This window comes from Anopheles maculipalpis, chromosome 2RL, assembly GCF_943734695.1.
Source record: "Anopheles maculipalpis chromosome 2RL, idAnoMacuDA_375_x, whole genome shotgun sequence".
Lineage (NCBI taxonomy): Eukaryota > Metazoa > Arthropoda > Insecta > Diptera > Culicidae > Anopheles > Anopheles maculipalpis.
The window spans coordinates 72,977,722-72,992,536 of record NC_064871.1 but is presented as its reverse complement, the minus strand read 5'-3'; the positions used below and the strand labels follow the sequence as shown (position 1 = coordinate 72,992,536).

Below are 14,815 nucleotides of genomic sequence, written 5' to 3'. Positions count from 1 at the left end.
TAAAATACAAGGAACATTCTTGCCCACAGAGGAATCAAATATACATAACAAATGATGCTTGCATTATATGGAATATCAAATTGCTCCGCTGACAGAAAATGGCGAGGTAAATTTGAAAGAACAAAAATAACTCAATCCACCAAAATTGCCATCCACAAGTCAACCTGTAACGGTCAAGCGTCCATTCATTGCAGATCTTCGCAAAGCAAGCTTCTACAGCTGGGCTTGTTTCTTGCGGGACTTCGAAGAGCATAAATGATTAGTATGCTAGTCCCGTCAGCCACACCAAAATCGATGGGCTGTCAAACGATGTGACATCGTTGCAAAGACGCTTTCGCTTGGAGTTGAAGTGTATCGAACGATAACGCTAAAAGCGTCACGTTTGGTAGGTTTGCACAGATGACGATCGTTTGTCGTGGGCAGCGCTACGGTAGATGGGCGTTGCAGTGGGAAAGCGTGGGATTATTGTGATCAAACGATAACGTCCGGGTGATAATCGATGGATTTCAGATTGTTCCAGTCGGTAGCGCAAAAGTGAAAAGCTATTCAGCAATGTGAGACGTACGGAAGACACCTTTAAAGGAAACGTTTAATGGGAAAATGGGAAAAATGGGTGAACACTTGAATGCTTTTTGTCACTCAGAGGCAAAGGTGCTCTGTTTTCTTGCTTGGTTACACAATGTCAGTACTCTTATTTAGTTTAGGGATTTGAAACAAAACGTTATAAACAAAGTGGTCGATTCACCGATTCCTCTCGGATGAGGAGTTTCTCGCGTTTTAAAGGTCTTGGAAACTCATCTCCCTATCCACGAGGCATCTTCAATCAAGATAACACGTCCTCCAAGGAGCCTAATCTGCCGTAGGACCTTGTCTATTAAAAAGAACTCGTCATACAAGGAGGGCATCAGCGCCCATCTTCTCACCAAGTATATACGTCCTTCAAGAATTCTCTTCATCCATGCAACTTCACATTCCAAGTGACCTTCAAAGAGCTTCACCGTCTATGGGACCTTGTTGTTAAAAATCACAGGTAGAAACTCACAAAAGATTACAATGTTTGACGAATGGAAAGCTCTCTGCCTCTGCACAGACCTACTGAAGTCACGTTTCCAAATTCTAAGCACGGTTTGTTTGAAGCAATCAAGTTGTATGTTTATAAAATCATTCCATGCCCACTTGAACACACTTGGATGTGTCCTACTGACGTAACTGAGCTCTGTACATCGTAACTGCATCTGTACACTTAAGCTTCGCTGTAGCCTTTCACGAAACGAAAGCGCACGTCCCCGCCCGGATGTGCTCTTTGAAGTATACACGTATTCAACCGATGAATGAATCACGAAAATTGGTAAAGACTTCCGTTTGAGAATGAAGGGTGGATAGCACCCAGGACAGCCACCCTTCAAGGCTATGTAATCCTGTAATCCTTTCCCGACACCGGGTCTTGAAGCGGTTTGCTCCACACCCACGGTGGACGGATGTTGTGAAACTTTTCTATCGCTCACGTTCATAGCTGGCTCCTTCGGACCTCGAGCAGAGGCTCTAATTAATTGCTTACTGCAGCAGTATGGAAGCGGTGCCAACCGGTGAGTGAATTAGCGTCACCATTACGGTGGAAACGGTACGATGCAGTCACACATATACTCACACAAAACAGCGGGCAACAAAAAAAAAAACCTGCCGAACGTGATGGTAAATTACGCACGGTGAGTTTGGTCCACGTACGATGATTTGGGGGGGGGGGGGGGGGGGGGGGGGTGGAAATTCGGATGATGCGATTATACTTTGCGGATCCTTTCACTAATGATACTTGACGAATGGCGGTTTGGCTCAGGTGTGCAACATGCTTTTGCGTAGGAAGCGGTGTGCCCGGTCGCGTGTGTGGCAATGGGATTAAATGAAGCGTCAGTTTGGCACCGGGTAGTGTCGTGGGTTGGAAAACCACGATCACCTAATTGCGTTGAATTGGAAATGGCAAAAGGACTTACTTGCAGGTTGTGAAGGAGGTTGATTTTGTTGTAAGAGGTGTACAAAAAATGAATTTAGGGCTTAAAGAATTCTTAGAATCGTTTAAGAAGTTTTCTTCTTATAGAAGCCCTCTTGTTTACTACTGTGAGTGGTAGTAAACATAAAATTGAGCAAAGAGATATGCGCAAATCAATTATTCCTTCCTTGTTATCTTCCTTGTTTACTATAAAGCATATAAATTGGCACGAGCAAAGGAATTTATTTTGAATATAACATCAAACAAGATCCTGTCTACAACCATCGTGTATGTCAAGAACCCGCGCGACCTTAGCTTAAGCTCAAAACACAAAACACTGTGCATTGCTGTAGCGGAACTGCGAGCTGAATTTGAAGACAATTTCAGCCATGCTTCAGATTGAATTACATAGACGCAACAAAATTGATCTCTCGTTCTTTATGTTTGCGGAAAAAAAGACACCACTTCAACAGGGGAAACAAAGCTAGCAAAATGAACCGAATCTAAAGATGCTGCAGAATAATAAAAAAAAAGCGAGCGGGTCGAGTATGAAACGTGAGCCGCAGGAAAGCTAGTACTATTACGCGCAGTTTACACACCGGTATCGTTTTTCCATGGCAAAAAGAGAAAAGCCACACGGGAAAGCCCTCAAGTGGGCCAAAGAAGAAAAGCTGCTTTCATTGAGCAAATGTTTCATCTCTTCGATGGGGCGGCTGCCAACCGGCTAACGTCGTTTCGCCATAGCAAGTATTCTGGCACTGCTACACAAACTTGCAACTGTCGGTATGGTGACAAAATGGGGAAAAAAGTAAAATTTGCAGAATCCTAAAAAGGAAAGGTCTGACGGATTTTTTTTTGCGCCTTGTGTAACAAACGTAATAAAGATTTAAAATATCGCGACAAGTCACGAACGCAATGCGGATATATTGTTCCAGCGAGTAAGGATTGGAAATCCTTCTTTGATGAGGGTTAGAGTTGTTATTAGAATAGAACAATGGAAAAAAGTGTGTGCATCAAGGTGAGTTGACAGCACATTTTGTGTTGTCAATGGGCCTAAAACAGCGACAATACTGTTGGGGAACATCGTTGTCGAAAGATATGGTAAGAATACAGATAAATTTCATCTTGTGTGCCTTGTTCTGGTAGGATTGGATTGTTAAAAAAAGGTTTCTTTCTAGAAAATTTCAATAAAAAATTGAGAAATCGCTTACGAAATAAATACACTCGCTATACAATTAGTACTTAAATTTACAATAAAGCAAGAACTTGAAAGGTTATATTCTATTGTGGCACTATCATAACAGGTGGGCTGATAATTTTTTGGGATATGATAGTAAAACACAATTTTTTGGCAACATTTTCTTTTATTCAACATACATTCCTTCAAGTGTGATACACCGATTATAGCGATCTTTCATCAATATAGCGATCTCTGCCTCAAAATGGGTCTCGAATTTCAGCGATCACCTCTTCATTCGATGAAAATTTCTTCCCAACGAGAATCCTTTTGAGCTCTGAAAAAAGAAAATAGTAGCTGGAAGCCAGATCTGGAGAATACGGTGGGTGGGCAAGCAAGTTGTAGTACAATTCATGAATTTTTGCCATTGTTTTCACTGATTTGTGGCACGGTGCGTTGTCTTGATGAAACAAAAATGTTTGTTTTCTTAAAATGTGGCAGTTTTTTAAGCGATTTCGTCCTTCAAATGCTCCAAAAACTAGATAAAGTAGTTGCTGTTAGTAGTTGCTTGATGGAATTTCCTTTCTCAAGCCAGTCGATGAAGATTATGCCATGCGAACTTCAAAAAACGGACGCCATAACCTTGGCAGCTGATCGTTGCGTTTTCTCCGCTTTGGAGCAGGTTCATTGCGTCCCGTCCACTCGGATGACAGGCTTTTGGACTTCAGATTGTAGTGGTGAAGCCAGGTCCCATCCATGGTAACATACCGGTAGAAAAAAGTCGGATATATTTCGTTCAAACAGCTCGAAAAACTGCTTCGAATCATCAACTCGTTATTGTACTTGGTCAAATGTGAGCTCGCGCGGCAGCCATTTTGTACAGTGCTTTCTCATATCCAAATATTCGTGAACGATATGTCCGACACATTCGTTAGATATCTTTGGGGTGTCAGCTATCTCAATCAACTTCACATTACGGTTGATTTTAATAATTGTGTGGACCCCTTTAGGGACGTCCACCGTGTTCACAGTTCTCAGTGCCCGTTTCACCACTCGTCATCAAGGAAATTTTTTGCTTGGACAGTATTTTTTCCATTTAAAAAGCAATACTTTATCATCATGGGAAAATCCTCGTTTCCCATGGTAAATCAAAACATAAAAGTTATTGTCTGAGTGTTGTAAAATTTTAAATTTTTTTTTTAAATTTTTACTAGCGCGATTTATGTGTCAAGGCAAACAATTATCAGCCGACCTGTTACAAGGCTTTGGGATGGAAAAAAAAATCAATAAACCCCCAAGACGCCAAAACATGGTAACCAACACTGACATCCAGACTCGACGACTGCAATGCACAAGTTTTAACGAATCATTTCATGAACTTCATTCGTCAGTTAATCCAACAAAGGACAATATGCTTTGTGCGAAAATCGTCGAGCGTCGGCAACTTTTTCGCTTGCTGTGGCTAGTTTGTGGCCATTTCAACACGATGGTGGTGCTATGATGAACGGACACTAGCATCTAGCACCAGCAGGACAACAATATCAAATTCCAAGTCTTTCCATTAAACCCAATACCAAAATGTGTACACCAGAACAAAAAGAGGAATGTTGGTTTTCTACTTTTTTCAAGATTACTGAACACAGTTACAACAAAAAAGAAAAGAATAAAATTCATGGAGAAACCAGGAAAAATACGTCATTCGTAAGCGTCGTATTCGTCCTGCTTTGCTGTGGCTTGTTAGTTAGCTGAGGCACGTCCCTTACTCACGATGACTCTTGCATGGTAAAAGAAAACAAACTAACAAACTTTTTTTTTGTCACATCAACCTTCCCGGACACTGGCCGTGGGACTAGTATGCGATTTCGCACAGCTGTCTTGCCGCACAATAGTAAGACGACTATAGAGATAATTTTATTTTCGTATCTTTACCAAGCAAACAAGACTTGGCCGTAGTCCTGTTGCTAGTTTTTTTTTCTCCGATACGCGACGAGCACAAACTTTTGGCGCCATGCGATATTACGAATTATACAAAGTAGGAAACAATTCACTATTCTGCCAGTCCTTGGCAGCACAGTTTTACTGTCAAATGGCTACGATGGAAGGAAAGCGATGTTTTCATTGCGAATAAAAGATGGTAATAAAATCGCAATAAATGGGTTACGATTTATGTTTGAACCATATGTTATGTATGCTGCTGTTACCATCATTAGTATTCAAAGTCTGTAGCGGATGGATTTTGATTCGATGCTTGGCATCGGGTTTTAGTACCTATATACTTCAGAAAAGTCAGAATTGATGTTTGATGTTTGCTTTAACAGACTTTGTTCTCTCTATATGTTTGGTGTAGACAATGTAGTTTATGGTATTGATTATTTCCAAAGCTTTGCAACTTGAGCAGCTGCTGTATGTGACTTTATTATGCGTTCAATGTGTTGGTAAATTTATTTTTGGAAAATATATCATTACACCTCAACCGTTGAGAATTTTTTTTTGTTCTATTTTTTAAGCATTTGATAGATTTGAAATGATTACTGCAATAATTTCCTTTGGAGGTTGTCATTTGTAAAATAAATGCTATGTAAAATAATCTTGACAATGTTCGTGATTTCTAGAAATTAAGTATGTAGGTTATTTATTTATAAGCAATACCGCCGGGCAGTTCTTCATGAATAAACAAATGGAAACGTCATTAATTAAGTTCGGGAATGATATAATTAATGTGTGTGAACAGATAAGTGATTATTAAGTGCAAGTAGAAAGTCGCAAAACGTCTCATTTCGAGCTGTGTCATTGTCATATGTGGAAGGTGTTGCTGTTTCTATTTCAATTGGAAAAAAAAACGGCATCCGAAGCGAAGGTGACAGGAGTGGTTTTGACGCTTTCGAAGAGACGATTTCTAGATGGAAGACGCTTAACACGAAGGCCCAAAACGTTCGCCGGCAAACAATTGATGGCTTTTCTTGAGGAAAACCACATTTCAATTTCCGGATAGCTACATACGAGTGAATAAATATGCGAGTTTGATCATTTAATAGTTTGAGATTATATGACTTGAAACTAGTATAATCCAAATAATATAACTATTTTTAAAAGTCGAGTAAAATATCAGTATATTTGTGATTTTTGGGACAAGACAGAGAGTAAATTCGCTTAATGCGACTAAAACTCAATGTAGAATTCCTCGTCTATTCTTGTCAGTATATTAGTATAGCTTAAATTATAGCGAGGAATGTATTACTTCGACATGTATTTTAGTGCCCTGTATTTTATTTTAGCCCGTATTTTAGCTCCCCCGTAGTGAGAACTCACAATACAACTACGTGGCATCGGGAAGAGTCTAGTTAAGCCTTTCAATGGCCGGCGTAACCTTACGGTCCCTAAGCCAAGAAGAAGGACGGTCTAACCGTATTTGATTAACCCTAACCGTATGAAATTTGAGTACATAGACAGTTAGAATTGCCTAGTAGTATGTAAAATATTGTTGTACATCTCAAAACTACAGGAAGTATTTAAGCCCTGTTGAATCCGTGAAATTGTTTTTTCTCATTATTTTTCCTCTTAATGACTGGAATAGAATGTTTTTTACATTTTACAAGTGAGGATTTTAATGTATTTGGTAAATAAAACTCATAAGATGTATCCTATTCCTCGTTTTTATTATGTTGTTATAATGATGATCCTCCACCCCCTAGCACCATACGAGTTTCTAAGTTGAAGGTTGATAAGGGGAAGCGATTAATGGAAAAATAGCTGCTGCATGGCCTAGGAGTTTGCGTTGGAGTTTCTTCATATTCCTTTTTTTTTTGTTATTGCTGAGATAACCAATGCTTAAGACAATCCTTGCAAAATCCAAATTCAACAAATTCCTACAAAATAATGGCTTGCACCGTACTTTCCAGAAAAATTATAGTTAAAGGGAAAATGCATTGAAAAACCAAAGAATAACCCTCTAAAAAACCTATTCGACACCCCACCCGTGTTTCTGAGGTGACGGAAGAATATTTATTCAAATCGAGTTTCCGTTTGGCAATCGTAATGCAAACATTAGAGTAAAAATTTTCGTCAAGCTGTAAGCTCAAGACAGCGCAGAGTTCTAATGGACAGCCAATTTAGTAACAATGTTAAAAAATGTCCTGATTTATAGAGCTGCTGTCAATCACAGGAGCATGATGATTGGGTCTAAAGTTAATTTATTATCTTCTGATGATTTTAGGAAAGCTATATGATTACCTTTTGGGGGTTTGGGGGTTTGGAAAACTATATGAAGGCCATGCCGGCCATCGAAATGGCTTTCCAGGCTGCCGATACCACGTAGTTGGTTAGTCAGACCTCACTACGGGGGGACGGTCCGGATGAGATTTGAACCCCGGTACTGTCGTTTGAAGACCGGCCCCGCTGTCGCCTACACCACCAAGCCGCCCCTACACACCACTACACGCACTGTAATAATGGTGCATAAATTGTTGGATTTGTTTGTAGACCTATATCCACATGATATAGCATAACAGCATTAAGTGAGACGCAGTAATAAACTATTACTCGAAAAGACCGAAGATCCGAATGTCTTCGTCGTCGGATTCCGATTCTTCCTTCTTCTCGTCCTTCTTCTCTGCTGCCGGGGCAGCAGCGCCACCTCCACCACCAGCCGCCGCTGGAGCAGCAACAGTTGCACCACCTCCAGCCGGCATCGAAGATAGCTTCTCGCGTCCGGGAGCGATCAATTCCTCGATCGATTTGCCCTTCAGCTCGTTTACCACCTTGGTGACGCGGGTCGAATCGGCCTCAGTGCCGACGGAGCTGAGGATATTCTCGATGTCCGAGTTGGATGGGGCAGCGTTGCCTCCCAGAACAGCCAGCAGGTATGCAGCTACGTAACGCATTTTTGCAAAATTTTAAGTCAGATCGATACGAAACGTGAGCAGCTAATGAAATACACGTCCTATCGACTCAAGCAGTTTACAAAAAGAGGATAACCAAATATTATCAAACATAACAATGTCGACAAAATCAACATTTCTATTTAGCATGTATTTGATCGATACTGATCCTGTTTTTTTTTTTTACGAGGCTTTTATGCATTCGCCTCTTCCTTTAGACAGTCTAAATTTAAATCCAGCTTTCAATTACACAGCCACAATCAAATTTCAGAGGGCTGTAATGTGACCTCTAGGCTACAGAACTTACATACCAGCGGAAATTCCCTCTTCAGTCGACGAGTGGGGGTCAAACGTGTATGACCAATGCTTAGCCTAGACAACACTTTTTGATCGTTGTAGTTTGAAGGATCAGTCCAGGGTGCTACTGTCAGCATGATTTTTTTTAGATGATAATTGTGATTGTGATTGTAATTGTGTGATGATAATTATGATAATTTAGATTTAATTGTGTTCATGTACTTAAGTTTTACGTTGAAATATTTTGGCAACTTTTAACAGTTAATTGTTAGCACAATTGCAAATTAAAAAACATCATTTATATTGTTTAGAGTGAGCGTCGCCATACTCAAATATAAATAAATAAATTGTGGTTTAGCCGCCGGGAGCATAGTGCACGCCATTCAAGAGTTAAAAAAGCTAAAATTTTAAAATGCACAACACGAAATTCAGTTGAAACAGTTCATAAAGCGACATAAACTTGCAAAAACCGAAACACAAAAAGCCGTACACAACACAATGTATCGTTTCATTGAAATAAACCAATTTCAACCAATCACTGCCTGTTGCATATTAATGACTGAGCATGAAGGCTTGAAGTAAAAATAAACTTATTTATGTTTTTTTTTTTTTTGTACCGAGCTCGTGTGTGGCAACATTGTAATGATGCGTCACGTGCATGGAGAAATGCGAAATTTTCATTTTAAACGATTTTCATCACCACTCCAACCACTCCGATTGCATCCCTTACAATGAACCGACACTGATTTTGCGAAAAGCATAATGCCAGCTGTATCAATAATTTAATCAATCGTAATTCGATTCGAACCACCCTCCCCTCAAATGAAATAACCCATTTCGAGTTGAGTTTTTCCGAAGCGATAGGTTAATAGCATACATTTTAAGCACACGCTGGCCTGCTTGGGGATGGCAATATACGATAAGCCGCCAGCCGCCCGGGTTCCGGTCCAAAAATAAAAATCACTCCATCATCAGCCATTTCCGACCATTTCCAGCATTAAGTAGGTTTTACTTCTCATTTAGCTCCGTTTTTTGTTTTCGTCTCGTTGGAAACTGTTTGCAACGCAAGTTCAACCATAAAAAAAGCAACACGTTTTCTCAACACTTTATGGTTAATGTGTCATTTTATGTAACATCTCTTTCCCTCTCATTTTTATTCGCTCTCCCTCGTTCGCTAAGTATCTCCCATTTCTGTTGTGCATAAATTTCACAGCATATCGCTGTACCCGGTGGAAAATGAATTTCGCTTGTTAATGCCACTGTCCCCGATGGTAAAATCGATAACAGGATGGACCACTTTTCCGGCAGGGCACGGGAAACGTAACGCCACGCCGGTGGATTTTTGTCCTGACGTAAGACGATCAACATAACCGGCAGATTTATGATAATGGTATGCGGTTACCGGGCGGGAGAGCAATTACAATTTTAGCCGCTTTCTCGGGGCCACACACCGCGATACTACCAAATGACCCCTATTTTAAGTTAATCTGGCTCGTCTGGCAGGAGGGAGCGAGAGAATCTGCGCGACTCTCACTTCTCGAGGGACGAAGTGGAAACGGCAACGGAAGCGAAAGGATTATTTTCTCACGTTTTACGCCAGTGGAAATGATAAGATGGGTAAAGCTGCACAGTTGCCACGAGCTATGGTGTGTTTGGTGTATAATATTGCGATAGGTCAGGCACATTCTTTCGCTCGGTTCGGGCAAGCAACGAGCCAAGTTGCGTAATGATCGCATCGCAAATGATACAGCCGTTCGCCTCGCGTCTGTGCGTAATAGCTAGCCGGCAAACAAATTATGTTTTAATTATTAATTGGGAGGTTTAATCACATCCAGCAAATAGCGGTTACAGTGTTAGAACCTAAAGAAAATGGTACGGGTACGTGTTCGGTAATTAAACAGCAAAAATAAACGAAGGTAATTTTGCTCCATTGCATGCTGATACATCTCATAATAAACGTTTGTTATAAAATAAGGCATGTTTTGTATAAAATACATTAAAATATAAACATATAATTAGCTTTTATTTACAACTACTAAACAATACTCCTGATAATTTTGTCTCCTGGATGCAGTCGTACCTGTCACATCGAACACACCGTGTTGGTATTGAGCCTCATCAATCCCACGCATTTACCATTATTTTGGAGTTGGGGTAATTTCTGTTGTATGTTGATGATGTAAAAAACTTCAATACGCGTCATCGAAGATCAACGCGACTGCCAGCGGCTACAAAAGATTCTCACTTTGCCTGGCGAACGGTGCAATCGTAATTGCCTCCAGTTCTGTCCTGACAAATGTCAAGTAAAAACATTCTCTCGAGCACGATACTCTATCCTGTGTTACCACGTCATAGGTAACACTACAGTTGTACGAACTTGCTGTGTTCGTGATCTAGGCATCCAATTAGACGATAGGATAACGTTTCGCGAACATATTGAACGTATCTTCTCGTTATCCAAATTTTAGACCTTATGACGAGAGTATGACGAGAGCTTAAAGGCCCTATGTGCCTCATGACAGTTTACTGTACCAATGTGCGCTCTACATTAGAGTACAACGGCGTAGTTTGATGCCCTCTGCCAGCTGAAGCTGAAGCTCTGTCAGCGGTTGGAAGCTATTTATAACGGAAATTTGCCAGATATGCTTTGCGTTTGCTTCGCTGGCTAAACAACGTACTAATATCGTACCATCGTAGTGATACTTTCTGCTCGGTTTAACTAACTTTTTTTCTATCATGGAGTAAATCTGAAAACAAAGACCCACGTGGCCTGAGGCGGGAACCATCCATATGGTACTGCCTGGTTTTTAACGACTAAACCCTCCATGAGCCTTCACCGAAAGTTTTCAGGTTGCCAGCTAGGATTTTACTACAGAAATGTAACAGGTTGGCTGATAAGTCCCCGGTCTGACACATAGATGGCGCCGCTAGTATTAAATGCATATTATTTTTATATAGCACCAACCTTCAAATGATTCGTGTCAAAATTTGATGTCTGTATGTCAATTAGTTTGTGAGACAGAGCGTCTTTTGTCAAGCAACTTTTGGTTGCTTGACGAACGAAAGATTTGGTTGCTTGACGAACGAAGAAGAAAAAAGTGTTGTTCCACCAAGACAACGCACCGTGCCACAAGTCTTTGAGAACGATGGCAAAAATTCATGAATTGGGTTTCGAATTGCTTCCCCACCCACCGTATTCTCCAGATCTGGCCCCCAGCGACTTTTTCTTGTTCTCAAACCTCAAAAGGATGCTCGCAGGGAAAAAAAATTGGCTGCAATGAAGAGGTGGTCGCCGAAACTGAGGCCTATTTTGAGACAAAACCGAAGGAGTACTACCAAAATGGTATTAAAAAATTGGAAGGTCGTTATAATCGTTGTATCGCTCTTGAAGGGAACTATGTTGAATAATAAAAACGAATTTTGACAAAAAAATTTGTTTTTCTTTGTTAGACCGGGGACTTATCAGCCAACCTGTTAAGGTATAGACGTTCCACCTTCCGAAGGCAATGTCTCGGCGCCGAGCTATGACTACTTGTTGTGGGTAGTCTGGCGTCTTTGGTTTACAATCACCGCTGGTAACTGAAAGAGCTAATGAAACCCTTTCAATACTCAACAGTGATCTGCTGCCTGTGGCAATAGCACGCTCCTGTATAGTGTGTTTCGACAAAGACGACCCACCACCTCAGATGCATCTTGTGGATGAAATTTCAGATGCATCCTGATGGCGTTTTCCACGGTCACTACATTGACATGTTCCTGTTCAGGTGTTTCCTTGACATCCGTCATTCCGGGCAGTGTGCCTCTTCTAAGCTTTCCATGATGGCCTCCATCTCCCCAAAACGACGTGCAACCCAACAGGACACCCGCAAAACGAGTTGGCGTGTTCAAGTATCTTGTTGAGATGTATTCCATTCCTGTTGCCACATTTGGAGCAAAAGTACTCGCTCGATCTTTCTAGTACTTTGATAATCACTGCTCGCTTCGCGACAGCTTCGCGTCACCGAATGAAACACCAAGCGTCTTCTGCGATCAAAATATGCAGAGAGATCATACCTGCAACTACGGAGCACGAATTGTGAGATTACGTACGAAATGCACTGCAAACAGGTTGAGCCAATTTGAGACACTGAAGAACGCCTTCAGTGTCTGGCGATGCACTGCGGAGTCAAATAGGTGCGCGAATTGGTCCTCGAGGACCAATATGGTTTGGCATCATAGGCACGTGTACATTCATCATCTGCGTTGCTTTCTAAACTGCGTAATTTGTATGCGGTATTCTGGTGAAGCGATCGTCGATGATCACGTCTAGATATTTCAGCGTCTGCCCAGAGTGTATATCCGTACCACTGATGCGAATGCTGCTATGCTGCCTAACTCTATGAGAGTTGAGCACAATATACGAGGTCTTTTCATGCGTTAGTTCGATTTTGACACCTCTCATTCATTCCTCGAGGATATTCATGGTGCGCTATAGACCTGGGATATTCTACCCCTCCACCGTGAGCACCAAATCATCGGCAAAGGCCCACTGTAGTTACACTGGGTGGAAGATGAAGCCGAAGAACCTCATCATACTTTAGGTTCCACAATGTCGGGCCTATTATTGAACCCAGAGGTACCCCGGCTGTCACTAAACGGTGAGTTGTGCCCTCTGACGTATTGTACTCCAAGACCCGGTTCCGATTAACTACCTTAAACAGTATAGGAAAAAATCATTTTTTATTTCGCATATTACGTAGTGAACGCAGTGAACTCTTGGCTTAACGACCTTCTAAGATCACGCCGGCCATCTTATGGCTTACTAGACTTGCTGATACCATGTAGTTTGATAGTCAGTCAGTCAGTCCATCCGGATGATATTTGCCTGCCGTTTGAAAACCGGTGCGGCGGAAATGTGTTCTTTTATATTTGACACACCAGTTTAAGATTTTCTCCTCACATCACATACACTGTTTTATTTTCGATACGATATCAATGTAACCAAATTTAACAAGATAAACCCAAAACCCCTATCTCTTGACGACGTCAAACAATCAAGCCAATTTTTATGAACTATTTACATACAAAATCCATTTCTGGAAGCTGTTGCTGGTTTATTTTTATCGTCCACCGTCTGCCGCCGTGGAAGGGCACGCAAACGGCACGCCAAACACTGCAGATTATGCATACGACGACATCGCTACATATATATTCATTCAATGTGCCCCAAAAGCACAATGTAGCATTAATATTCAAAGCATAGCAACAGTGTGCGGTGTGTGCGTGCCACGCAATACCGAACGTACCTGATGATGGTGTCGGATAAGCGCGCAACTGACGAGAGTTTCCCGACGAGCGTAAAGAGTCATATGGAACCTGTTCGGAGATCACAAAACAGCAATATCCGGCGGAAGGGTTTGATAAGACATAAGCAACCCATGAATAGGCGATGAAATCATAAAACATGACACACAAATGGCGAGATGACGTCTAGCGCTGATAAGCTTCTTACCGGAGAGGGGGAAGGCAAAAACAAAAGGAAATAAATCATTCCAGCTGATGGGGAATGTTGAGCTTGGAAATTGTTTTAAATGCACATTATGGATGGAAATGGACATAAGCATTTGCATAGATAATATTTTCTGTTGGTCGGGAAGGAAAGCATAATTATTATAAGTGTGGCGAGGGTTTACATAGAATAGAATATGAATTGTTTTTTTTTTTTAATGTGACACCATGCCCAAGAACAGAATACGCGTCTTCAGGTCCTATTTATCCTTTGGGGCGGTCCACAAATTGCATAACGCTAAAACCGTAATTTTTGATCCCGTCCTCCTCTATCGTAATAAAACGTCACGCTGGAAAAGAACGGGCTTGACACAGGCAGGAAGTTGTAAATTTTTTACTCTAACAAAGAGATATGACACACAACACGATGAGAAATTGGGCAAAGGATTTTAACATTGATTATTATGAAATTGTCTGTTATTGTGCATGACGGTACGTCGCCGTATTGTTATGATTATTATGAAATAATATTCATAAGCTCTCGCGTTAAATAACACAAACGTCCCCCCACCCCCTTCCGCCTGCGCAAAAAATCGTAACGCTAGAGGGTACCTTCCAAGCTCCCCTTCAAGCGTTTACGTAATTTATGGACGCTCCATTTTTTCCTTCGTCCCGCCATTGTAAGTATCGTACTAATGGCAGCTACTGTTTGCCTAAGTCGACTTTAACGTGGTGTTAACAAAACTCTACAACGGTTCTCAATTTAACTGGAGTTCAGCTAACGTACGTTGGTATCTAAAAATATATTATTCAAAACTTTTACACCTCCTACTACTACTAGTTTTGTTGGCGCTGTGAATTATTGTACTTCGATAAACAGTAAAAAGTTCTCAACTTAGCACGCAGCTCTCATCTCCATTTGAAAAGTTATTCTAATTTGTGGTTGCAATAGATGACACACACACACACACTGGTAAGATTAATCGCAAAGCT

General features: G+C 41.1%; 3 protein-coding genes across 3 annotated transcripts in view; 1 reads left to right on the top strand and 2 right to left on the bottom strand.

Moving 5' to 3' along the window:
• Nucleotides 1-14,815, top strand: part of LOC126556033 (fatty-acid amide hydrolase 2) — a 526,247-nt gene that overhangs the window by 195,147 nt on the left and 316,285 nt on the right. The gene's annotated exons all lie outside the window — the stretch shown is intronic.
• The window catches only part of LOC126556035 (cytochrome b5 reductase 4), a 49,941-nt gene that overhangs the window by 27,675 nt on the left and 7,451 nt on the right, over nucleotides 1-14,815 (bottom strand). The window lies entirely within an intron of this gene.
• Nucleotides 7,630-8,132, bottom strand: LOC126556434 (60S acidic ribosomal protein P2-like). The gene has a single exon (XM_050211699.1). The coding sequence runs from the start codon at nucleotides 8,039-8,041 to the stop codon at nucleotides 7,697-7,699; it is 345 nt and encodes a 114-aa protein (XP_050067656.1). The 5' UTR covers nucleotides 8,042-8,132; the 3' UTR covers nucleotides 7,630-7,696.

Bases quoted from the DNA above. Each gene is read 5' to 3' on its own strand.
- LOC126556434 (XM_050211699.1), bottom strand. From the start codon at position 8,041: ATGCGTTACGTAGCTGCATACCTGCTGGCTGTTCTGGGAGGCAACGCT.